This window comes from Carettochelys insculpta, chromosome 30 (assembly GCF_033958435.1).
Source record: "Carettochelys insculpta isolate YL-2023 chromosome 30, ASM3395843v1, whole genome shotgun sequence".
NCBI classification, from domain to species: domain Eukaryota; kingdom Metazoa; phylum Chordata; order Testudines; family Carettochelyidae; genus Carettochelys; species Carettochelys insculpta.
In genome coordinates, this window is record NC_134166.1 from 7532720 (window position 1) to 7557085 (window position 24366).

Genomic DNA, 24366 nt, shown 5'->3' on the forward strand with positions numbered 1-24366 from the left:
AAGGCTGACAACCATCTGTAATAACCATTAAGCTTGGCAAGTAGAAGAGCCATTACTCTTATTCTTACCAAGATCATGGGCATTCTAGATGTAAGCAAGTACCAATAGAAGCGGGTAAGTCTTTTTTTTTAAAATGACAGTTTAGTATAATCCCCAAAACTGCATAAAAGACATCCTGCAAATTCTTTGCCATTAGTCTCCTTTTCCATATTGAAGTAGTTAGTGTCGTACCTATGTTCCCTGTGAAACTTGTATAGATATTTAAAAATAAAACCTACTCAAAGAATCTTCCCACAAAGCCATGTTGCATTGTGTGTCGAACGATCTGGAACCAAGTTCTCCATCCATCTGGAAAGACCTGATGCTCCCATCCCTAAGTTTTAGTTAAAAAAAATCTCTTTCCCACACTCCTTTCTAGTGACCAGAGCACCTACTGTTACCTAAGGCTCTTAAAATGCTGATCACTCAAGTTTGGAAGCACAGAATATTTATAAATCTGATTTAATGTTTTTTAAATGTGCTGTTTCTCCTGTTTCTTGAGATCTAACACATATAGCCAGCAATCCGTAGGAGGGTGATGATGTTGCTTCATTTGCTTAGTAACACCCAATCCTGGGTTTGAGGATAATTTAAGTGATTTAGAAGAAATCTTGGAGGAGTTTTATTTTTTTTTGTCTAGACTAGTGTATGTAGCTGCTCAGGGAGTTGCTGGCTTTATGATGTGTGTAATTTTTTCCTGTTTAAAACCATGGTATTTGCATTTCTGAGTTTACTGAAGCTCACACTATGTCACTGTTCTATTAAGAAGGGAGGAACTTCTGGTTAAAGACAGAGGAAGGAAATGACCTTGTATTTTCAAGACTGATTTATGATCAAAACAGCAATTTATTTATATGTTTTTAAAACAAAGCTCCTTTCTTCTAATCTGTCTGCATGTTCACTGCGTTCAAGGGCCACTGCCAGGACTGAGAGCTAAAAGCATGAGGTTCCAGGTTTCTTTACAGACAAATCATGTGAATTTGAGCAAGTCACTTTGCCCCAACCCACTCCCCATCTGTAAAAACTAGAACTGCACTTCACACTTGCCTACTTCAGGAGAAGATTGTGAGGCTGAAGAAAACAGTCTGTGGAATGCACCGAGATCAGAGTGTAGAGAAGGACAAAGCCCAATATTTAAGCGAAAAGGGGATAATATAAAAAGTGTTATGGAAAATCCATTTGCGTTCCACCCCACCCCCACCCCTGCCTGCAGGGAAAATACCCTCCCTCAAGACTATGTTCAAATCTAAGAACTCTGTCATCTGGAAATATTTACACAGACATAAATCGCTTTCAAATGTTAACAAACATTAAGCTCTGGCCTTTTTTCCAATCTTAGTCTGAATAAAAATTTTATACAGAAATTAGAAGGGAAGTAATAAGAGCAAGCCTTGTGGTGCCTCTTAGGGAACATTAAAGTTGTAGAACTATCCAAAAGCTGAGAGGGAAAGGGAAATGGGTGGAGAAACTGAAAATGAAGACATAGGTAGTGGATGGAATCAACTGTCACAAGAGGAAAATTGTAGCATTATGAACTGTTCAGGATGTTGCTAACCTAGAAATGTCTGAAATGAAGGTGAGGCATACCAATGGCTTCATCTTTTTCAGTCCTCAGCAGTGACTTCATTAAGTACAGATTGAACCTCCCTGGTTGGCATCCTCAGGACCTGATCAGTCCCAAGCCAAGGAATTTGCTGGACCAGAGAAGGTCAATCCTGGCTCCTCTGCTTCCCACTGTCCCCTGACTAGCTCTACACATGGGCTCTTGGGGCTCTGCTCCTTCCTAATCCAGAAATGCTTCCGCCTTTAATGACGTTCCCCCCCCCACCGCCTCTTGAGTGGTCCAGCCCCACAGCACTCACTAAATCACCAAGGGAGCCAGACTTAGGGTGTAGCCAGTTTAGGGAAATCCAGATTACAGAGGTTCAATTTATAGTTTCTTATTTTCACTGTAGTAAATATGGAACCTGATTACTAAAGGTCACTGTATGAAGTTTTGACTAAAGGTGCCTACAGATGAAGTAGAAAGCAAGCACTGAATAGTCTGCAGTAACAACAGCATTATTCTTATAGTAAGCTGTAAACACTTTCAGGAGTTATGCAGCAAGACAGGACGTGTTCTCAAATGTGAAGAAACCAACTTTTTGCAAGCTCAAATGTGTCATTAAGGCTGGGTCTACACTTGCCACCAACTTCAAAGGGGGTATGTTAATCAGGGTGACGGGAGATTACTAATCAAGTGCTGCAGTGAATATGCAGCACTTCATTAGGTTAACTCTCCCCCACAGCACTTTACTCCTACATGCATGCCAGCACTTTGAAAGTTCAACATTTCTAAGTTGTGGCAGGGGAGAATTAGCCTAATGAAGTGCTGCATATTCGCCACAGCACTTCCTTAGTAATCTCCCATCACCCTGATTAACATGCCCCCTTCGAAGTTGGGGGCAAGTGTAGATAAGCCCTAATAGAAACATGTGTCTGTCAAAGTGAAGAGCAGATCTTCCATGACCCTGCAAACAGGATATGTTTTACATTATGGTTATCACAGAAACAACCACCAAAATGATAACGTTCAAGTCTTTGTTCTAATCCTTCAGTAGCCCCATTAACAAGCAATCCATATTTGTCTTCAGAATCCATTCCCAACACACACAAACCAGGACAACAAACGAATAAAAAAAAAAATCAAAATTCATGTACCCTATGGATCTTTTGCATTTCTAACCAATATGACTGACTGGGAAGAGACTGAAACATTACTAATGGAACATAACCTTCTGTTCCTTCTTGTCTAGCATTTAAAAGTGAGCATCCATAGTTCTGCACCAATTCTGTTTGTGGAGGAGGTTGTCTCGATTGGTGGCATCAAAATGGTGGCATACGACACAAGTAAAAACCATGAAAGACAGAATAGTTGAAGTCTCAGAAAAACAAGCAGCCCTGTAGCACCTTAACTGCTCTTTAAGGTGCTACAAGAGTGCTTGTTTTTCAGGACAGCTGAACTCAGAATTGTGTACTTGAAGATAGTGTTCCTCAACTTTTTTTTTTTTAAATAAAAGTACCCCTTTCAAAAAAATTGATAAGTACCCCCAGCGTTCTGTATGTGTACCACCCATTGAAAACACGGTCAAAAGTAATCGGAGGTCTTGAAACGAGTGCCATTCAACCTTTCCAGATGACTGTACCTTTGCAGGAGTCAGATTTGTTTTACCAACCACCAAGTTACACCCCACTTAAACTATTTGCTTACAAAAACATGCAAAAATATCCCAGAAGACTACTACTGAAAACTTGCAGACTTTCTACCACCTTATTATCAAATTAATGAATTTGAATAAAAATATTGTACTAGCATTTCAGTGTAAGTCACATGAAGCAGCAGAAACAAGTCATTATCTGTATGAACTTTTAGATTATACGGACTTTACTAGCGTTTTTAGGTAGCCTGTTTTAAAACCAGGCAAATATCTAGATGAGTTGATGTACCCCATGGAAGACCTCAGTGAACCCCGAAGGGTACATGTACCCCAAGTTGAGAAACACTGCTTTAAGAGATATGACCATGCCAGTGTAGCCTGCTCAGTATGACTACAGCTACCTTAAAGGAGTTTTGTCCACAAAACTGGTAGCACATGCACACACAAAATGTATTTTGGCAGTGTGTCAAAAAAAAGTCAGCACTTATGCAGACAACCTTCTGCCTCTCCCAGATGAGGAAGAGGGCCTTTGTCGACAAATTCTGCTGACAAAAAAGCTGTGTTGACACTCCTGGGAGCCTTCTGTTGACAGGCAGGGTATCCAGCTCATTAGGCAGCCATTGGATGAACTACCAGTGCGCCATTCTATCGGGAGAGTGACGGAAGAGGTTTTGTCAGAAAAATCTTTTCCCACAGAAGTGTCTGTCAAACGCTTCTACCATAGCTATCAGTTTTGCATATTTTAGCACAAAGCTCATTTGACTGAAACTCAATTGGCTGGATGCAGAAACAGCAAGGAAGTTTACAAAAAAGATCACTACCAGAGAGCAACTGCAAGAAGTGCTGTCTAGCTAATGACTATATTTAGATGAAAATTGCACACTGGTATTGTTTCTTTTAAAAAAGCCACTGTTAATAGGTTCTGCCGGGGTAGGAAATATAGGGGGAAAAAAACAACACAGCAAACCTGAACATAAATAATTATATAAAAATTGGTTACCCTTAAAACTAACAAAGTTTTGGTCACTGTTAGCATCTCAGGTATTTTTAAAAACACAGCATATTTTAAAATATAAAAGCTGTGCATTTATTATGAGTCTGGGCACTGTTTACACTATCATGCTTTATCAAGACTAGTAGGAAAATAAAGTAACATTAACAGGAAACCAAGGACAAATAAACCTTGTACCTCTCACTTCACTGCCAATATTTAAAAAAAAAAAAACAGATATGAACAGGGAATGGAAGTTTATAATTCAACCAATACGTCAAATATTTGTCCCATCAACCTTCAGTGTTCCTAGAATCCAAATAAATACCAGCTTCTAAACTTGATTTGAATAAATCAGGTCTCATTGTATACTTCCATCTGATCGGCATTCCACCCCACCCCCCTTCACTGCTTCTTTTTGTTCTCAGAATGTTTTTCCCATTTCAATTAAAACCTTACAAAAAATATCTACCATTAAAAATTATGTTTCAAACATTATACAAGTTTCTTGCAGAGCAGTTTAAATCCTTCTTCCATTATGTAATGAAGGCTCAGGCTATAGGGGAGATGTAGATTAACTGCTGGAGAACTGACAGTGGAAAGATATGCTTCTTTACAAGCAGAAATTTAAAAATGAAATTAAAAGAGCATCTGTATTCATTTAGCAATGTGTCACAGCTTGCTGCTTAGGCAGAAATATAAATACTTATGTAAAAAGTTAATTAAGCCAGAAATGTGCCTTGAATGTTTCTATTCAATAGGCTTGGGACTCAATTCTGCAAGCTGATTGGCACGAACACACCCTGCACCTGTGAAATTCCAGTGAACCATCAGTGACTGTTCAAGAGAGCCTACTGGTCTTCCTGGGCAAAATCTTAAGGACCCAAGCCCTAAGGTTGAAACTGCTGTGCTTTTAAAAAGCTGTAAATTGCAACATATTTTGTAACCAGTTTTACCCATCACCAGACTCATAGGCAGCTTAATAGGAGGACATTCAGTGCATATTTCTGGGCTTAGCTCACTTACTTGAACTTTGCAGTCCACTTTTTAATACCAAAGGAAAAAGGGGTCAAAACTTGCAAGGACAGCAGCTACAAGTAACTTATCTTCCAAACCATTATGCTGAACATATACAATTAACTATTACTTGAGAGTAAATAACTTTTCCTGTCTAGGGAATCAAGCTATTATTGGTCTGTTTGTCAAACTGCAGGCATGCAGTTATAAACAGTAAACACGGATGGAAAACTTGTTCTTGACATGTGAATTTAGCAATGTTTAAAGAGTACCTCCACAATGCTAAATATCACCCAGCTCAGCAGGATGAAGTTGCATAAACATTTTATGATATACAAACAATACAAAATACTCTGTATTTACTCTGTAGTTTAGTGATGCTATTGTGTTACAGTATCTATTATAAAATGCCCCATCCCATAATTTTACTGCAGCAAGCTGTGGATTTAACTACACCTCTTTTACTCATGAAATTGCAAGAGAAAACAAAATCCAGCATTAAAAATACAGTAACCTTGGCAGAGAAGACAGAAGCAATAACTTTAATAAGCCACCATTCCTGTAAACACCTACATGCTGAATTTTTTACTACTTTGAGGAGTCTCCTTGATGTATGAAGCACTGCATATAAGTGTTTGCAGGACTGGTGGGGTCTAAATTTCAATCTCAGTCATCATATTCTGACCAAATGGCAACACAAGCATCAATGACTCAAGGGAATTCTGACTTTTGTTTGTTGCAGAATTTCAGTTCTTTATATCTAAAGCCACAACCACGTATTTCTAGACGTCAGTGCTGCACTCTCACCTCAAGATCACCACAAGCTTAAGACACAAGTTGCTTTCTTAATGCTGAAAGCCACAAGAGGTTACTATACCAAATTATATTTACTTAGAATGAAAATTTCATCCTTCACAATTCTATTGAACAATAGTACTAAATGAACTTGAACCACTCCCACAGCCTGAGAGCTAATCAGCCTCAAGCCACAAATGAGAATATACCAAACACACCACAATTCAAAGAACACAAGCAAAGGCCAAAATTCTGATCTGTTACAATGCTGCAAATCCACAATGTCACTGACAGTGATGTTACACCAGAAATAAACCAATACAAATGAAATAATTTTAGCCAGAAACATACAGCAAGGCATGAAAGTCAGTTTCAAATCAGCAAGTATCAGAAACACCAGACTTTCCCCATACAAAAAAAGAGTTCCCATGGTCAGCCAGAATTTATGATGTTAGAAGCAGCCTAGCCCAGCTGCTCATGCTCTTGTGTACTGTCCATTTTACCTGCCAATCGACTGAGAAGTGATGAACTGGGATACTGTTCTGATTGCTATGACTCCTAATGTACAAAGCCCTTTCTACATGAGCAATCAGTAACAAATTTTATTTCTTACTATGGCAAAAACCAGTCAAGGTGAGCCTGGAAATAACACCCCAATCTTAGCCATTAAAAAGCATCACGAAAATAACTGCGTGCCAATCAACAACGATTTCACAGAGGTGAAAAACAAAGACATAAGCACCAAGCATACAGCTAGGGTTGGCCACACGTGCGGGCCTTGAGAGGAAGCGGGGTCTGTTTCGGCACAAGCCAGGCAGCAGTAACACAAGCCAACGAGGAGCAAAAGAACAGTAGGAAAAAACGGTGGTGGGGGATTTCATTGGGGAGGGGGTTCAGCCCAGCTTCACGTATTACCTGGTGAGGGCGTCAGCTAAGCCTTCTCTCTAAGCTTAGCAAGGAGGCGACCCCCCACCTACAACCACAACTCTCAGGCCGAGTCGCTAACCTCCACCGCCTTGAATTCAGCTCAGACGTCCCCAGAACCACCCCCCTCCATCAGGGTCCCTCTACCCTCCTCCAGCCATTCCCTGCCTCAGCCTCCCCTCCCCCAGTTCACCCAGGCACCTCACCAAGCCCACCCTCCCCCAGACACCGCCCCCCCCAGCTTCTCGCGCCACACCTCCCTCAGGCAGCGCCCCCCAGCCCCCCCCTTTCCCCAAGCCCTGCCCCCCCTCAGCAGGGCCCCTCTCCCAGCCTTGCCTACCCCGCCACTCCATCCCCACCCAGCAGGCCCCCGCCGGGGCGCGGCTCTCCAGACCCCTCCCGCCTCCAGCCCCACGCTCACCCGGGTTGGCGGCGGCTGCCATGCCCCCGGGTCGTCCCCTCCCCCGCTCGCTCCCGCCGCCACTTCCAAGATGGCGGCGCAGGAAAGCCCTCCCCGTTGCGGCGCAGCCGAGCCTGCCCGCTCAGCGTCCGCGAGGGAGGGGGGAGCGCGGTGGGTGAGAGGGAGCCGCTCCAAGGCCCTTCCCCATTGGGCAAGGAGAAGAAAGGGGCGGGGACACTCGGGGCCTCAGTTAAGCTGTCTCCGCCCTCCCGCCTCACTCCCTCCTTCCTAGGGGGCGTGGCCAGAGGGGGGTGGGCCCGCTGGCAGGATTTAAAGGGCGAGTTTGTTGTGAGAGTGTGTGGTTAAGTGATGTCACTGAGTGGCGTAGGCACCGTTTTAAAGGGCCAGGAGCCGGTTCTACATTCGCCGGGGGAGGGAAGGGGCCGTCTACAGAACCTGCAGTGGCTGAGCCCCGCCCCCCCAGGTCTGAGCCTGTGTCCCCCCACCTGGGGATCATGTGCTTTCCTACATCCCGTACACAGTCCATACATTCCCCCAGCTGGGGACAGTGTGCTCCCCACACATGCACATACACATCTGGGGCTGAACCCCTGTGCAACCCCCATCACGTGCTTCCCTACACATACCCCTCCCTGGGCATCATGTGCTTCCCCCCCCACAGCTGGGGCTGAGCCCACACCCCCTCGCCTTGGGGATCATGTGCTTCCCTCCCCACACACATGTACACATCTGGGACTGAATCCCTGTCCCACCTCCATTATGCACCTCCCAACACCTGGGGCTCAGCCCATAGCCTCCCCCAACCGGGGATCCCTGGTCTTAGGGAGCTGAGTCCCCCCCTCCCCGCGCATACACTTGCTCTACTCCTTTCCTACAATCTGGAACTTGATACCTGCACAATTCCCACCCCCACCCCACCCCAACTAGTCTCATGGTGTCCAACCAGTTCTACTGTGGCTACTTCTTTAGCAAACTAACCACGATATTAAATATATTTATTTTCTGAGCTGTCTAGCCACACGGAGCTGGCCAAATAGCCACATGTTGGACACCAAGGAAGTAGGGACTAGGCTGTCTGAGGCAATGATTCATGTGACAGCTCTTTCTGGGATGACTTTGGTGCCCCACCCCAGCAGTGGGAGCAGGCTGCTTTCAATGGAGGGCTCCAGCATAAGAACTCTCCGCCCCGGTGAGGCTACTGGGCTTTGGTTGCGTTGCCTGCCCAGGCACAGTTCTTTGGTTAAAGTTTTGGAGGGATTTGTCTGCATTATTTTGCTGAGTTTTTCCTCTGACAATGAGGCTGCTGATATTGCTGGTGGCAGCACAGCAATGGCGATACTGAGTGAGGCAGCATGGGGGTCCAGAGCTAAGACCTTCTGTGATGTTTTTATCTTGCAGATAAACCCTTAGCTGCCTTGGCCATGTTCCTTTATATAAATGAAGTGAGCCTATGTTATGGGAAGGAAACTGGCTCCCCCAGAGCTTTGTGCCTGAGGTTATTTTTAACTCCACCTCTGAGTAATACAAAAGAATTAACCCTTCAGTTTCTGCAGTCTTCTGTACTCCCAAAACACTATACAGGCTATGGCCTCAACTCTGCCATGTGCTCGACACTCTGGCCTGATCCTGCAAAGAACTTAAGCAGGTATTCACCTCCCCGCAAAGATGAAAAGCTTCAAGACCCAAAAGAAGGCAAAAGGAGAAGGGATGAAACACTTGTAGCAAACACAGTTCTTTGCAGCAAAAACACATGCACCCAGACACACAAATCTGCAGATCCCAGGCGAGACCTGTTTTTGCCATAACCCTCAGCTTCTATGTCAGCTCCAGGCACGTGTTCTTTCCAGAACAGACAGTATGGTAGTCATAGAGGCCATATTAAAAGACTTGGTGGACTGGATCTAGGCTGTGGGCTGTATCTCGCCAATCCCTGCCCTCATCCTTCATTCAGACACCATTTACTTTTCTGCAGATGCATTGTCAGCAGCCTGGGGCACTGACCTGTCAGCTCCCACTCACCTAGTCTCTGCCTTTCTTCACCTTCCCTCCAACGCTTCCCAAGTACTTCCTAGAGGCTGTGTGGGACAGAAATAGTGGGACAGTGCTTTAGAAGTGGCCGATCTCCCTTCCCAGAGAAGAGGAGAGATCCAAGCACCAGGGGGCTTTTCTAGGTGCTTTTCTAGGTGCTCTCAAGGTGACAAGCCACAGCTATGAAAACATCTGAGCCATCAGAGTAAAGACATGCCCAGCTGGTTAGCTGCCTCATTCAGGTTTTGTTTCCCTTCCTCCAAAACATTGGGTATTGTCACATCATTAGATCAGATGGACCTATCGTCCGTCCGTTCTTACCTCTCTGCATGTGGAGTCAGCCCTGCTTCCATGCCAAGTCCTCCATTGACTCAAAGAGATGCCAGGATATTAAGGGCTCAGTCTTTTGGGGCCAGATCCAGTGCCCAGTGATGTTAATGAGAGCCTTTACATGGACACCTATGAATGTTGGATTAGGGCCAAGTAATAGTCCTTAGTGGGGATCTTGAACTTTCCTTTGAAGCTGCTGCTAACCAGCCATTGCTGGAGACAGAACACAGCTCTGTGGGCAATTGGTTTGATCTGAAGCAGCAATTCCCACACAGGGCAACAGCATGGGTTGGGTCTGCTCAATCTGTGGTGATCCTGTGGTTAGAGCACCAGTTTGGGAGACCTGGATTCTAATCCCGGCTCCACTGTGTGACCTAGAGCAGGTCACTCCTGTTTCCCCTCCCCTGCTTTGTTCACTCAGGCTGTAATATCCTTGGGGCAGGGCCTGTCTAGCCCCTCACCATGAGGATATGCCATGTGTGGCACCATGCCTTGGAGCAGGGCTGCCAAGTCCTTCTGAATAATTTTCTTGTTGCTGCTTGCCTCTGCGCTTTGAGGCCATCTCTACACAGCAGAGTTATTCCTGAATAAACTATTCCAAAAGAGGTATTCTGGAGTATCTTATTCCAAACTAGTATCAGAGGGGTTGCCGTGTTAGTCTGTAGCCACAAAAAAACAAGAAGTCCTGTGGCACCCTCTAGATGAATAGATTTCTTGGAGCATAAGTTTTTGTGGGCAAAGACTCGCTAAATACATTTGACGAAGTGGGTCTTTGCCCATGAAAGCTTGTGCTCCAATAAATCTGTTCGTCTAGAGGGTGCTATAGGACTTCTCGTTGCTATTCTGAAATAGTGCAGCTACACACAAAATGTGTTTTGAAATAGTGTGTCTACACACAATAGAGCCTTGTGAGAGAGTGAGAGGAAGGCCTGGCTGGGCAGGTGCTAAACAAGGCCTGTTTGTCCAATTAGCCCCACCCTGTTTCTCCCACAGCCAGTGTCAGGCCTGGAGGCAGGATAAAAGGAGGGAAGCTAGCCCAGTTCAGGGCTCACCAGCAAAGAGGCAGGAGCTGGCTCTGACACCCACAGGGTCTAAGCCAGAGCTGCCCCTACACCGGAGCGTGAGGTTGCCTTGTCATTTTCATCCTAGCTGTTGTCTCCGGCAACTGCCATTCTTATTCTCAAAAGTGCCACATCCCTCTTTGTCCCCCTGATAAATTAGATATGGTTAAAATGTCTTGATCATCCCCCTACCCCACCCCAGAAGGTCCCATTGAAAAACAGGTTTCATCAAAAAGAATTTTTCTGCTGGAAAATGGCATTTTTATGGCAAATTTAATTTCAGTTTTCAAACAATGTTCAGAATTGCAATTTTTTTCTTTTTGGTTTTCCCCCTTTTCCTTTTTAGTCACATAGTGCAACAAAATGATGATGTTGAGGGGTTTTACCCATACACTTTCTCTCCCCCACTTTTTTTTCCCTCTCTCTCTCTCTTTTCACTCAAACTTCTACAGACTTCCTCCACTTTGATAATGTCACCACATGGCAAAGGGGAAAATAAAACACTATATACTGGAGTCACCAGACTAGACCTGACCTAATGCTCCTCTAGGTCAGTATCCAGTCTCTGACAGAGGCCAGAATCAGCTGCTTAAATCTTCTGATAATCAGTGCCTTTTTTGTTAAAAAAATAAAATTAAATTAAAAGAAAAGAGAGGCCAGGATTCATCTGGATCCCTGCCCCCTCCCCTCAGCCAATCACTTGGCTGGAGCTGCTGAGGTGCCAACACTCAGTACCAGCAAATACCAGCAAAAAAAAAAAAAAAAAGCACTGCTGTTAAGCACAGACATACCCTAAGAAAGCTACCTGCCTGCAGACAGACTCTAATCTTCACTTCTCTACAGAAACCCCTCACCTGTCAGCAACCTCAGGAAACATCTTCTGAGTTAGTGACAGCCTGCAATTGTTTTCAACACACCACATACTTAAGCCATGAAGGATGAAGTGTAGTATCTCCTCCCAAATGTATGTCAGCATAAATTCTAACTCTGGCTATTCCTGTTAGCCATATAAACGGTCAGTCCCTTGTTGAATCTTCTGAAGGTTTTGGTCCCAATGACTTCCTGTGGGATTGAGTCTAAACACAGGTGTGAAAAAGTAAGGTCAATCTTCCAGGGTTTGCTTTAGCGCACCCTAGTGGGCACATGCCAAATTGAACCATCAGGGCTCAACACTCAACCCTGGTGTTCCTCATTCTCATGAGGAGTAATGAAGGTCAATCGAAGAGTTTCTCTCGTCAACTTGCCTCTGCGATAATTTGTGGATGAGTAAACTATGTTTGGGCTTTGAAGGAGGACTCATATATTCAAGCTCCATAAGTAGGGCCCTGCCAAATTTGCAGCCATGCAAAACGTATCACAGACTGTGAAAACCGGGGGTATGTCTACACTACAGAGTTATTCTGGAATAGTTTACTCTGGAGTTATTATTCCAAAATAAGATGTTTCAGAATAATGCATCTACACTACAGGGAAGTCCCCAAATAAGCAACGCTTATTCTGAAGTAGTGTGTCCACACATGGAAGAGCCTATTTTGGATTAGATAGCTAGATAGATAAATATATATAAATAAATATATAATACATGGCCTCTCCCTCCCCTAGAGCCAGGCAGCCGCAGCCCCCTGCTCTCACCCAATCCCCTTCCCTTCTTCCAGAGCCAGGCACCCCAGCTCCCCACTATAACCCAATCCCTCCCCCGCAATCCACCAGAGCCAGGCACCCCTAGACACACCCTAATTCTAACTGAATGCCCTCCCCAGAGTCAGGCACTTTCAGCCCCACCACCTGTTCTAGCTTGATGACAGCCACTCATAGAGCTGCTGCCACCACCATTGCCACCACCATGCACTTCTCTCACCAAGTGCTGGGGTGCATGCACAGAGCAGTAGACGGCACTGGTCAGTTTCTCAGCTCCTGTGTGTGGTGGGCAGCTGGGAGCCAGGTACCAGCTCCCTGCCACTCAGTCGCATTAACCTGAGATTCACACAACTTGAGTGCATGTATTTTGAGGTTCTACTGTATAGGGTCGGGAGTCGCAAAGAAGTCCTTCAACAGCTGCATGCGGCTCTGTAGGCAGCCAGGCCCCCAGCTCGGTGCCACTAACAGATGACAGGAAACTGACCAGTGCTGCTGCACTGGTCAGTTTCCTAGCTCCAGCGAGTAATGCAAAATTTGACTCATGCAGGGTTGTGCACGGACACAACCTCCGTGTAAGTTGGCAGTCCACTGTAGTTGCAAAGTAAAAACAAAATCATTGTGTGCGCGCCATTCTTAAAATAGGTGTTACAAAAAGTCTGATTTGACATTATTTATTAAGGACTGTCTCATATTCACGTACATTGTGGCTCTTGAATTATTGGTTTTTTTTTACAAAACTGGAAAAAATGGATCTTCTTGTTATTTTTGTTGCTGACCCCTGCACTGAAATCAAGGAGGGTTGAGAGCTCTCAGCATCATGTAGAATCCAGGCCTTGAAGCCCAATCCAGCCAGGTCGTTCCCAGGCACAGCTGAAGTAAACATGGCTGGTTTGTAATGAAGGGTCAGGTCCCTGGTAGGGCAATATAACAATATGAGAGCACTTCCTACTGAGCAAGCTGTGAAGAGACCCACTAGCAAGTGAAAATCTGGTTTGAGCCATGCTCTCCATGCCCAGCAGTTTTCTTCCCACTGCTGAAAGACAGTTGTGGAAATATTTTCTTGATGACCTGGGCTATAATTTCATCTGCGGGGGATCATTTTGCTCTCATTACTGGGAGAGCCTGAAACTTGATGCTGTCACATTTCTGAAGTATTTATGAAGCTTCTGTAACAGCAAACACAGAAAGGAGTTAGAGAGAGCAAAAGAGTCACAGCCCTAGCCAGACTGCCTAAGCTAATGAAAACGTCGCACCATGGGGCAGAAGACGGAAGCTGTTGAAAGATCCTTTGGGGTAGGTAAGGAATGTCCAGAGGTCAGTCAAATCCAGAAGTGTGAAGGTAATGGGTGGCCAATGTTCTATAACACTTAGACAAATCTTTATACAATGTATGACTTTCTGTGGGTTCTATTACTATCCAGGCTATTTCTTGTGTGTCTATAACTGTGCTCAAATAATATATAGTGCATGTAATGTAATCTAGCTGTCTAGCTCCATACACGCTCATCTATCTTGCAAATGACATAGGTCTGGTTAGGAATTTTTAAAATCCTATTGACTTTTCTCCATCAACACTGTTTGTTTTCACTTTTTGGAATTTTTACTAATGTTGCACAATGGAAGGCGGCAGCTGAGTTTCACTTTCTGTTTCTAGTCAGTTTCACTTTCTGGCTTTTCTTGAAGAAGCAGCTGTATTTCTGTTTCCAGCACTAAAGGGGAAGATCTGTGATGGATGTGTTTTCACCAGATTGTTGAATAAATAGAAGAGAGAACTTCTGTGTTCAGAGGAGAATTGAAAACAACATGAAGGCTATTCTTTTTCTTATTCAATCTGAATTTGGAGGCATACAGTCTGACAAGCTCTAAAAGAATTGTCTGTTCAGTGCAGAATTAAAACAATGTCACTTAGAGCACTTCTCAGAATTAATGCACAAAGCCTCACAGCAACACATTCAGTAGCTGAAATTACTGAGAACTGGTCAACACTTAAAAGTTTTACTGGCATAACTTTATCAGGACTGTGAAAAAAAATCAAAGCCCAAATGACAAAACTATGCTAACAAAAACCTGACTGCACACAGTTACTCTGACAAGAAAGTACTTTTGGTAGCATGGCTTACTTTGTTTGGGGAACTGCTATACCAACCTGTTCACTAATGTGGACCCCCCAATTGCCCCCCATACTGTTCACGGACCCCCAATCACAATGCAAACTGTTTGTGGACTGCCATCAAATCCTATTCTAGCTACTACGTACACTTCATTACATGAAAAAGGAAACTAAAACATAGATTTTTCATACCGCAATTAATAGCATTATTGAAACATATTTAATTTTAAAATAATAATTGATTGTAACTTTGCAATTTATTTAAAATGTATTTTCTATCATCTTTTTTTTTCATGGACCCCTTGCAATACCCTCGCAGACTCCCAGGAGTCAGCAGACCCCAGGTTTGGAACCACTGTCTAGCTGTGCTACAGGCTGAACCTCTCTAGTTTGGCACCCTTGGGACCTGACTGGTGCTGAACCAGAGAATTTGCTGAACCACAGGAGGTCAATATTGTCAAGCAGCATTATCAACGCTCCTATTGCTTATTGGGCTCTTAGAAGACATTTAGGGGTAAATTAGAGCTAAATAACAGCACAGAACACTAAGAGCCAGGACTGATGGCTGTAAATAAACTCTGTGGGACTGCAGGAAAGTTGGCCACATCCATGATAAGTGGACATCCAGCTAACTAAAATCATGCTGGACCATAGATGTTGCCAGACCAGAGAATGACAGACCAGAGAGGTTCAGCCTGTAGTTTGACTATATATATATTGACTTTATAGTACAGACAAGAGCTAAGTTTGTGCAGTGAACAAGCTCGTTCACTGTGGCAAGCTTGTTAAAATCATTCTGGTACAAAGAGTGTCTTTTTTTTAAATTAACCTCTTATATTTGCATAACTGCTGCCAGACAGAGATGACTCATGCCACGTTCTTGTGAAGTCACATACCCTGGGATGCACAATCATTACCAGGAATCCATTAGGCAGTAAAGTACATCAGTACATATATGAAACTAACAGTATACATATCAGAGAGGTAGCCATGTTAGTCTGTAGCTTCGAGAAAAACAAGAAGTCTTGTGGCACTTTATAGACTAACAGATATTTTGGAGCATAAGCTTTCGTGGGCAAAGATCCACCTCATTGGATGCATGAAACCACGCCCCCCTACTCATGCATCTGATGAAGTGGGTCTTTGCCCATGAAAGCTTATGCTCCAAAATATCTGTTAGTCTACAAGGTGCCACAAGACTTCTTGTTGTTCTAACAGTATATATGCACTGTAGCAGACCACATCGCACCTACATAAAAGATTAATAGACTTCCAGGGCAGAAGGAGCCATTAGGTCATCTAGTCAGACCTCTTGTTGCACAGGCCAGAGAATGTCTGCACTGGAAGCAATAACTCATGCCTGATTAAATATCTCGCAGAAAGTCATCCAGACTTGCTCCACAGACAGTAAGAGAGAGAATCCACCATTTCCTTTTGTAATTTGTCCCAAAGGTTAATCATTTTTGCACCTTATTCCTCATTTGAATTTTTGTCTGTAAGTGCTAAGCCAGTGTGTTATAAGTTAAGGATATAGAACAAATCTATAATTAACTTAGTCATTTTAGCCACAAAATGCAGGGCAGCAAAGCAAGTCGTTCCACTGCCTGTGTGTCAGGTGTACTGCATGCGTGCCGTCACATAAGATGCTTTTAAGTAAGAAATGAGACACGCTTTGAGGCTTGCTGGTAACAACATGACATGTTCTGCTTTCCATTCTCCAGCCACGGACTCATCCAACTTCCCGTTGGCCATTCTGAAGGATAGGATCTAACGGGCATTGCTTGTACTGAGAAGTGTGTCTACATCTAAAACTTAAGAGGCCAGCCCAGCTGCATCACTCAGGGATGTGAAAAATCTCCCTGTGCAATGTAAAAAATCTCAGAGGGGGTGTTGTGTTAGTGTGTGACTTTAAAAACAACAAGCAGTCCTGTGGAGCCTTATAGACTAGCACATATATTTGGTCATGAGCATTTGTTAGTCTCTGAGGAGCCACAACTCTGCCTGTTGAATGTAGTTAGGTTGGGCTAACTCGCCCAATAGATGCAGCGAGGTCAGTGGAAAACTACTACCCCTCAGAGAGCTAGGCTGGCTCTATTAATTGAAAACCCCCCTTTGGGCAATGTAGGAAGCAAATATACTATGACATTAGGGTGGGACAGCTGTGCTGCTATAGTGGAGACCAGGGGTCAGCAACCCCTGGCACAGGTGCCAAGCATGGCATGCAAGCCAGGTTTCGTCAGCAGGTGAGGCACAAGCTCAGTCCTGACCCTCCTCCTCCATGCAGTCGGGAGCTTGCTCAAAGCTAGGCCGCCTGTGGATTAACAAAACACCAGCTAATGCTACCAACCACCCCCTAAACCAGGGGTCGCCAACTTGGCATAGAGATCTGAAGGCAGACACTAAAGAGACAGGATGCACCTGGTCAGAGCTGGAAAAGATCGCCCAGGACCAGGGACGCTGGCAAATGGATATCAATGGGCTATGCTCCAAGATGCAGGAGTGGAAGAGGCTTACTGTTACTACTCTGACCCAGTGGTGGGTAACCTGAGGCCCTGGGCCGTGTGTGTCCCACAGGAGTTCCATCTGCGGACCCCCAGCTGCCCCCTCCCCCATGCACCTCTCGCATTAGAGTCCCACCCTTCTTGCTCCTTCTCCTTCCCCCTCCCACAGCTGGAATGTGGCTCCTAAAGGGATGGGAGGGAGGGGAGGAGCAGGTAAATGCAGGGCTCCAGTGCCCCCATGTGCAAGAGGTGTGCAGGGGAGGGAGGACAGATGGGGATTGTGGGGCTGCAGGTGGAACCCCAGTGGACTGCTGACTGTGGCAGCCCACTAAGGAGAAGGAGGGCCACTAATGCAGTTGTGGGTGCCCATTGCTGCTCTAATCTTAGCTCTGCCTCTCCTGTGACCTTGGGCAAGCCACTTGGACCCATATTTGCAAGGGTATGTAAATGCCTGACCCCCACTGATTTCACTGGGAGTTTGGTGCCTTAGTAACTTTGAGGATCTGGGCCCTTATTTCCCCTCTGCCCTTCATGTCAGACTGTGAGTTCTTTGGGACAAAACATAAGAACAGCCACTCTGGGCCAGGCCAGAGGTCCATCTAGCCCAGGATCCTATCTTTCAACAGTTGCCAATGCTGGATGCCCCAGAGGGAGTGAACTAAACAGGGTATCACTAAAGCGATCCCTCTTCTGACATCCATTTCCAACCCCTGACAAACAGAGGCCAGGGACACCATTCCACCCATCCTGGCTAATAGCCATTAATGGATCTAACCTCCTTGTATTTATCTAGTTCTTTTTTTGAATGCTGTTAAAGTTTTAGTCTTCACAACCTCTTCTGGCAAGGACTTGCACGGGCCTCTGTGCACTGGGTGAAGAAAAACTTCCTTTTGTTGTTTTTAAACCTGCTGCCCATTAATTTCATCTCGGGACCCCCCTTCCCCTAGTTCTTATGGGAACAAGTAAATAACTTTTCCTTATTCACTTTTTCCACACCAGTCATGATTTTATAGACCTCTATCATATCCCCCCTTAGTCTCCTTTTTTCTAAGCTGAAAAGTCCCAGTATTTTTCTCTCCTAAGTATGTGTGTTGCTATATTCATATCATGCTCTGCAAAGGTCAAAAGCAGCCCTGATGTTACAAATCACTCAGTGCCCTGATGGCATGGCTGAGCTGTTGTTTTCTTCGCTGGGGGTTAGGTTGTTTACCAACCCTCCTCACAAGTCCAAATTTCCTGGGCAAAGGAACAGTTGTGGCTCTGTGTTTGTCTATTTTGTTTTGCTGGAAAGATTTTGATTTTCTCACAATTAGGATACGGGCAATCGCTTGACACAGGTGCTGGGAGGTGGAAAGGTAGAACTAGAAAAAAATAACATACAGCCTGCTGGATACTGGACATCACAGTTAGTATCTGAATGCAGAATAACCACGACTGGCCCATAACTAACTGCGCTGCCCATCATCTGACACGCCCTCACTAGGCATTCTAATGGAATCCAATGACATGAAACAGAGAAGAGTGAAAAAAACAGGTAGAGTCTGAATTTTTACCATGCAAAGTGCCTGGAGCATTTATGTTTGGCATAAACCAAAGGCAGCATGTCAGATCTTTTTCCAAAACTGTGGTTGTTCCACTCCAGGCACTGCTGCAATTGATAGCATTCAGATTTCCACTGTAAAAATCTTTCTGCTATTTATGCCACTCTAGTAATGTAACAAAGCTTAAAGGAGAATGGAAACAGGCCCCTGAGAATCCATGCCCATCGCAGTGGGCCTCCCCAGCTGATGTGGAGCCACCACAAGGTTCCTTCCAGCATTAACCTCTGGTGAAGGGGGCAAACTGTGGTCTAGCCAGAGATGCACTGTGGTTAAGCTCTCCTTCACACGGTGCTGGGGTGCAAATTAGAGCAGCTCTAGGACTGAATCTGTTATGGGACGTATGAGCAGGAGCGGTGCAAGCAAGACACAAGAAGCAATTCTTATGCTCTGCTCTGCACTGACTCGGACTCAGTTCAACTACTGCGTCCAGTTCTGGGTACCATTTTTCAGGAAAGATGTGGAGAAAATCCAGAGAAAAGCAACAAAAATGATTAAAGGTCTAACAGATGTGAACTGTGAGGGAAGATTGAAAAAAATGGAATTTGTTTAATCTGGAAAAGAGATGACTGGGAGGGGGTTGTGATAACTGTTTTCAAGAACATAAAAGGTTGTTACAAGGAGGGAGAAAAATAATTGTCTTTAACCTCTGAGGCCAGGACAAGAAGCCATGGGCTTAAATTGCAGCATGAGCAGTTTAGATTTGACATTAGGAAAATCTTCCTATTGGAGTGATTAATACTGGAATACATTGCCTAGACAGGTTATGGAAACTCTATCATTGGAGATTTTTAAAGAGCAGGAATTAGACAAACACGTTTCAGGGATGCTCTAGAAAACACTTAGCCCCGCCTTCAGTGCAGAGGACTGAATTAGAAGACCTGTAGAGATACCTTCCAGTTCTGGGACTCTATGACTCAGTGTCATGTAAGTACTTTCACACCCCACCTTCCCATGTGCCCCCAGGGAAGGAATGGAGCACCTCATAATCAGGCCCAGTATATGTACATCTAAACATCACCCTAGGAGATGGTTAATGTGTTACACTCCTTCACCCATTCATGGGCCGAGGACACTTTCCTTCATGTCCCTCCCTTTCTATGGGATCTGATAGATACACTGTAGGGGACCAAAGAGAAGGGGAGGGGCATTGGATGTGGGCATGACTAACCTTGGTGTACTAGAAGTATTCAACCACATCATCATGGGTTCATACATCTGCACATTATACTCATGCGATCGACGCCATCGTGTGCCAGCAATGTCCTTCTCCCAGGTACACTGGACAAACGGAACAGTCTCTGCGACAAAGGATGAATGGACATAAATCTGACATCAGGAATGGGAACACATGTAAACCTGTAGGGGAAAACTTTAACTGCCCTGTACTGCAACATGATCCATCACTCTCACAGGCCTTGAGTGACAGGCTAGTCCTCTCCTACAGACAGCCGCCCAACCTCAAGAAAACACTCACCAGCAGCCACACACCACACCACACAATCACTAACTCAGGGACCTATCCCTGCAACAAACCCTATGGCCAACTCTGTCCATATATCTATACTAGAGACACACCATCACTGGACCTAACCACATCAGCCAAACCTTTGGGGCTCATACACCTGCACATCCACTAATGTGATCGACACCATCATGTGCCAGCAATGCCCTTCTGCCAGGTACATTGGACAAACTGGACAGTCCCTACACCACAGGATGAATGGACACAAATCAGACGTCAGGAATTTGAATACACAGACACCTGTGGGTGAGCACTTTACTCTCGCAGGGCACACTATAATGGACATTAGGGTAACTGTATTATTACGAAGAGATTTTAACACCAGATTATAAAGAGAGACCTCTGAGTTGGAATTCATTTGCAAGTTTGATACGTTTAACCTGGGACTCAACAAGGATTTCAATTATCTCACGCATTACAAGGACAATTTCCCCATCTTTGGTATTCGCAGGAATGCCAGACATCCCACTTAACTTAATTTACTTTTCCCCGAGGTCCTCTTCATGATGGGTGACTCTCTCCTAATCCCCACATTTTCTTTTTGTTTTTGTTCTCCCACTCCTTCTTCTTTCTCCCCTCCTCCCCAAGTCCTTGCTTTATATTTCCATGATTTCTCAGTTCTGTTCCACAAATCTGAAGAAGTGGTTCTTACCCACGAAAGCTCATTACCTAATAAATAAATTTGTTAGTCTTCGAGGTGCTACAGGACTGCTTGCTTTGTTTTGTGAAGATACAGACTAACATGGCTTTTCCTCTGAGACTAGTTTCTTACACAGTTTCTTCCTCTGCCACCTCCTGGCCCATCAGGGAATAGAAACTGATTTTAAATCTTCAGGTTTGGTGTCACACGTCACATGAGGTTGGTGGTTTCAGTCTAGCCCCAGGGCAACAGGTGTCCACACTGCACACCTCACCACACAATATCTGCTCCCTCAGACATCCGAGCACTATCAAGGGTCTAAGTGTTTGGGCCTTATGGAACGTCATTTCAAGTCCTTGCCCTGCTACAGAATCTCTGTGCAACCTTGGGCCACTCACTGAGTCTCTCCATCAGCTGTCCAATGACAAAATGTGGTTAATAGCCCTATCTCCCATTGATGTCATGAGGATAAATATTAAAGACTATGAGATGCTCAGATACTGCTGTAAAAGGAGGCCTATTACTGTGTGCACTGCAGGAGTGTTGGGAAAGGGGGCAGTCGTGGATCAGGGCCCATTGGTGCTGTACAAACACAGAACAGCCTCAAAGAGTCTACAGCCTAGTTCACTTTTTGGGAGGTTCACCAAAGATGACAAAGACCGAGAGGCTAAGCAACCCTCTTGGTTGTAGTTTTTCCAGAACAGGGAGATAAGCTTCAGGGTGAGGGGAATAAGGGGTGCTTTTCCTGCTGCTGCTCATCCTGGACCTGTTCTCTCGATAAACAGAGGACTCCAAAGTCACTGAAACAGAGAATCTTTCACTAGTTCTGGTCTCTACAGGTTCTTATACTGGGCTCATCACTGTAGCACCTGAGCGCCTTCCTGGAGTGCACAACACAACGTGATTACAAATCTGAAAATACAACAGTAGTGAAATCACATGGGAAACTAACCCCTACCCTCAGCAGACATAGCAAGGGCATGTGCTAAGTTTGTATTTGAACATGAACAATCCAAAAGCCTTCAGCCAGGTATTTCCAGTGTCATTTTCTCTGGGAACTAAATTGGCAACAGGACATAAACAAGTTACTTTATCTAGAGTGATATTTGCCACCCTCTCGATAAAGTGTCAGGTCACCTATCAAAAGTATTTCCATGGTCCACATCACACCGCAGCAAGCACCTCATCCTCTCTAATGTCTGTATACTCACACGCTCCTGGGAAATGCTATTATTCTCCTGTAGCATGGAAGCACAGACACAGGCATGCTCAGAGGCCATTATAGCGCATGGCTACCAGATCAGACCCACACCCTTCACAAAACACAATGGGAGGGGTTGCCTTCTTATAATCCATAACCCAAGCTCTGCCTGCATCAGAGAAGGTACATGAACTTGAACACAGGTCTCTCCCTTCCGTAGCCCGGTGGGTAGAGGGCACTTTCTCAATCTCTCCTCTTGAAGCTGATTCACTTTATAGACATAAAGAAATAAACATGAACTGGTACTCAGTGCATAACCAAGGTGCTGTGGCATGTACCTTACATGGAACATGCTTGCTCCAGGCTGAGGTTGATGGGCAATGGAAAGAGCTTGAGGGGATGATCTGTGGAGATTCCCTACAATGACACATGCCCCATCCACACACTAGCTGTTAACCAATGTCAGCAATGACTGAAGATAGGGTGATAGAGGGGAAGGGCTCTCAGTTACTAACGAAAATTCCTTCCCAAGTGTCTGGCTAGTGGGTCTTGCCCACGTGCTTAGGGTCTAACTGGTCACTATATTGAAGGTGAAGAAGGAATTTTCCCCCGGGCAGATTGGCAAGGACTCTGGAGTGCTTTTACCTTGCTCTACAGTGTGGGGCCTGGGTCACTTCCTGGTTTGAACTAGAGTAAGCGTTGTACTCTCTGTAACTTGAATTGTTTCAATCAAGTTTTGAGGACTTTAGTAACTCAGCCAGAGATTCTGGGTCTAATGCAGGTGTGGATGGGCAAGATTCTGCAGCCTGTGCATTGGTGTCAGAGTAGATAATCATGCTGGTCCCCTTTGGCCTTAAAGTCTATGAGACAATAAGCTAAAAAAACTACAAAGATTTTCTGCCCCAGCAGGTAATATGGGCTTTCTGGTTCTATACATTATTTGCTTGGCCACAGGCCTGTCATTGTGTAGTTTACAACACCGAGCACCATGGAAACTTAATTGGAACTCACTGATGCAATCACAATAAAAACTGTGATTGACAATAATGATTTCCATCACAACTTTGCTGTGCAGGTGATGGATGCTCCAGAGCTCAGAGGAGAAAGCCGGGTTTGAAGGCGGAGCCCCATGGAGAGCCCGACGGTGCAGCCGTACGTCGACGTGGACAAGGGGTTTGCCATTGGGTTTGTCATCATGATGTGCATTTTCTTGATGGCCATGATCGTGAGGTGCGCTAAGCTGATTGTGGACCCATACAGCGCCATCCCCACTTCCACCTGGGAGGAGGAGCAGATCAATTGACTGGCAATAAATAGGAGGAAACTTGGCTAATCAGTTCCATGTGGGTTGACTCCTTTGCCTCCTGCTGTCCTGGTAATCCCCCACTCATGCAGGGAAGATGAAGATTCTGTTCTTTAAACTGTGCACTAGACAGAATTTAACACTAATGAGAATATCTGGTACATACCCTCTCAGGATCTCAAAGCACTTGGCAATGAACTCAGAATCATAAAAATCTCAGGGAGGTAAGAGAATATATGAAGCCTCTTATGCCAAGTGAACCTGTGGCCAAACCAGCAGCAGAAATGAGGAGTCTTAACTCTCCTTATCTGAAATAGTAGAGTCTCCTGACACCCTACTGAAGAAGCTAGTAGTAGCCCTCTGGGCTGGCTGGCCTCATTAGCAAGCCGGAGTAGGAGACAGTTGCTTATGCCAGGCAGCTGTCTCTACAAAGGGCCAGCAAGTGGCTGCAGATCAGCCTGCTCTGTTTTTCGTGCGCATTGGCACGTGTTCATGATTCGCACGGGTGATGTGGTGTTCCTCCCTTAGGATTGTGCACACGTGTAATCACCCTGGGCACAATCCAAGTCTTCAGCAAGGTCTGAACTCTGACCCCCAGGACAGGCCTCTTGCTGTTGTGATGATGGGGCAGCGCTGCTGGCACACAGCAGCAGTAGGTTGTTATCCCCCGGGGGGCTCAGCACTAGTGTTGCGGCATGTGGCACACATCAATGCCTGCGGCTCTGACGCTTGACCCCAAGCAGCCCTTGTTACTCCTGCAGGGCTTCTGGCGGGAAGGGACGGGAGCTCCAACTCCTGGGTTCCGTGCCTGGCTCAGCCACTCACTCGGCCTCTTACCTCAGGCAAGTCAACTCCCCGCCGACCGCCTCCCCTGCCCCTTTAAGTGAAGCGTCAGCCCGCGGGTGAGGCGCCTTTAATAAGGGGCTCCCGCGGCGCATGCGCATGAACCCAAACCGCCCGACGTTCTCCAGCCCTTCAAGAGCGTACGCCTCAGTTATTGTTGGCGCATGCGCACTATCCAGCCCTGGGCTCGTGGCATGTTCTCTA

The 24366-nt window shown here is 45.3% G+C and overlaps 2 protein-coding genes across 6 annotated transcripts in view; one reads left to right on the forward strand and one right to left on the reverse strand.

Annotated features, from left to right (window-relative positions):
- ARNT (aryl hydrocarbon receptor nuclear translocator) overlaps positions 1–7515 on the reverse strand; it is a 45492-nt gene extending 37977 nt beyond the window's left edge. For 3 of the 4 annotated variants that reach the window (XM_074980495.1, XM_074980493.1, XM_074980498.1), the window contains exon 1: positions 7385–7515. In XM_074980495.1, the coding sequence (XP_074836596.1) occupies positions 7385–7406 (22 nt within the window). In that variant the 5' untranslated portion in view covers positions 7407–7515. Of the gene's footprint in view, positions 1–6954; positions 7085–7384 lie in introns of those variants that run through there. The other variant, XM_074980494.1, reaches the window with a different exon arrangement.
- Positions 7516–13629: 6114 nt separating this feature from the next.
- CTXND2 (cortexin domain containing 2) lies at positions 13630–23345 on the forward strand. Of its 2 annotated transcripts, none has more exons than XM_074981315.1 (2): positions 13630–13734; positions 23092–23345. In XM_074981315.1, exon 2 carries the CDS (start codon positions 23146–23148, stop codon positions 23317–23319), a length of 174 nt encoding a protein of 57 aa, XP_074837416.1. In that variant the 5' UTR covers positions 13630–13734; positions 23092–23145; the 3' UTR covers positions 23320–23345. The 2 variants fall into 2 exon arrangements, with proteins under 2 accessions (XP_074837416.1, XP_074837417.1); XM_074981316.1 differs by having other exon boundaries at positions 13647–13738.
- Positions 23346–24366: the final 1021 nt, after the last annotated feature.